General features: G+C 43.8%; 1 protein-coding gene across 1 annotated transcript; it reads right to left on the reverse strand.

Annotated features, from left to right (window-relative positions):
* Positions 1 to 7: 7 nt before the first annotated feature.
* Positions 8 to 649, reverse strand: LOC120227816 (olfactory receptor 7G1-like; the record flags this gene model as incomplete). Its single annotated transcript, XM_039225831.1, has 1 exon — positions 8 to 649. A coding segment is annotated over exon 1 (627 nt), but the record flags the coding sequence as incomplete, so codon positions are not given.
* Positions 650 to 992: the final 343 nt, after the last annotated feature.

Here is a 992-nt window from a genome sequence, read left to right on the forward strand (position 1 = left end):
CACATACAGGGATACCAGCAAATACGCTAGCTGCAAAATATATCAGGATGTTATTGATGAGGGTGTCAGAACATGCAAGCTTGATGACCTGAACTACTTCACAGAAGAGAGGGATTTCGAGGTCTGTGCAGAAGGTCAGTGGCAACACCATCAGACTGTGCATTGGGGCATCCACAATGCTAATAAACAGAGAAAGAAGAATCAAAAGGCCACAGAAATGGGGGTTCATGATGACTGTGTACCTCAGTGGATGACAAATGGTCACACAGCGATCATAGGCCATTACTGAAAGAATACAACTGTCCAAACTTGCAAAAACCAGGACAAAGCAGGTTTGGGTGAGGCAGCCTGTGTAACTGATGGACTTGCTCTGTGTCTGGATATTCACAATCATCTTTGGGATGGTGGTGGAGGTGAAACAGATGTCAACAAAAGACAGGTTGAAGAGGAAGAAGTACATGGGGGTGTGGAGGTGGGAGTCCAAGATGACGGCCAGGATGATGAGCAGGTTTCCCAGGATGGTGACCAGATATATGAACAGGAACAGGCTGAAGACGAGGGACTGCATATCTGGATTCTCTGTCACTTCCATGAGAAGAAATTCTAGAATGCCTGTTTCATTTCTGAGTTCCATATTGCTAATGAACCTGATGGAAATGATGCGGTAAGAAGGCAATGAAATGTTGGTTCCTAGGCAAGCAGGAATATCGCCAAGTGCAAGCACCATGTTGGGAAAGAAAAGACTTAAATGGAGAGATGCCTTCTCTATGCATATTATTTTGCAGAAAGATTTAAAGTTAATAAAGCAGTGAGTCAACATTCGTTAATTCTGGAAAGGGTTGAGGAGTTGTCATTTTTTAAATTAGACTACTCATTCTGTTTTGATTATTTGAAACATTTGGGGGCATCTGGGTGGCTCAGTTGGTTAAGCATCTGACTTTGGCTCAGGTCATAATCTCATGGTTCGTGAGTTCGAGCCCCACATCAGGCTC

Source organism: Hyaena hyaena, unplaced genomic scaffold (assembly GCF_003009895.1).
Source record: "Hyaena hyaena isolate Hyena2069 unplaced genomic scaffold, ASM300989v1 scaffold_4913, whole genome shotgun sequence".
Classification (NCBI taxonomy): domain Eukaryota; kingdom Metazoa; phylum Chordata; class Mammalia; order Carnivora; family Hyaenidae; genus Hyaena; species Hyaena hyaena.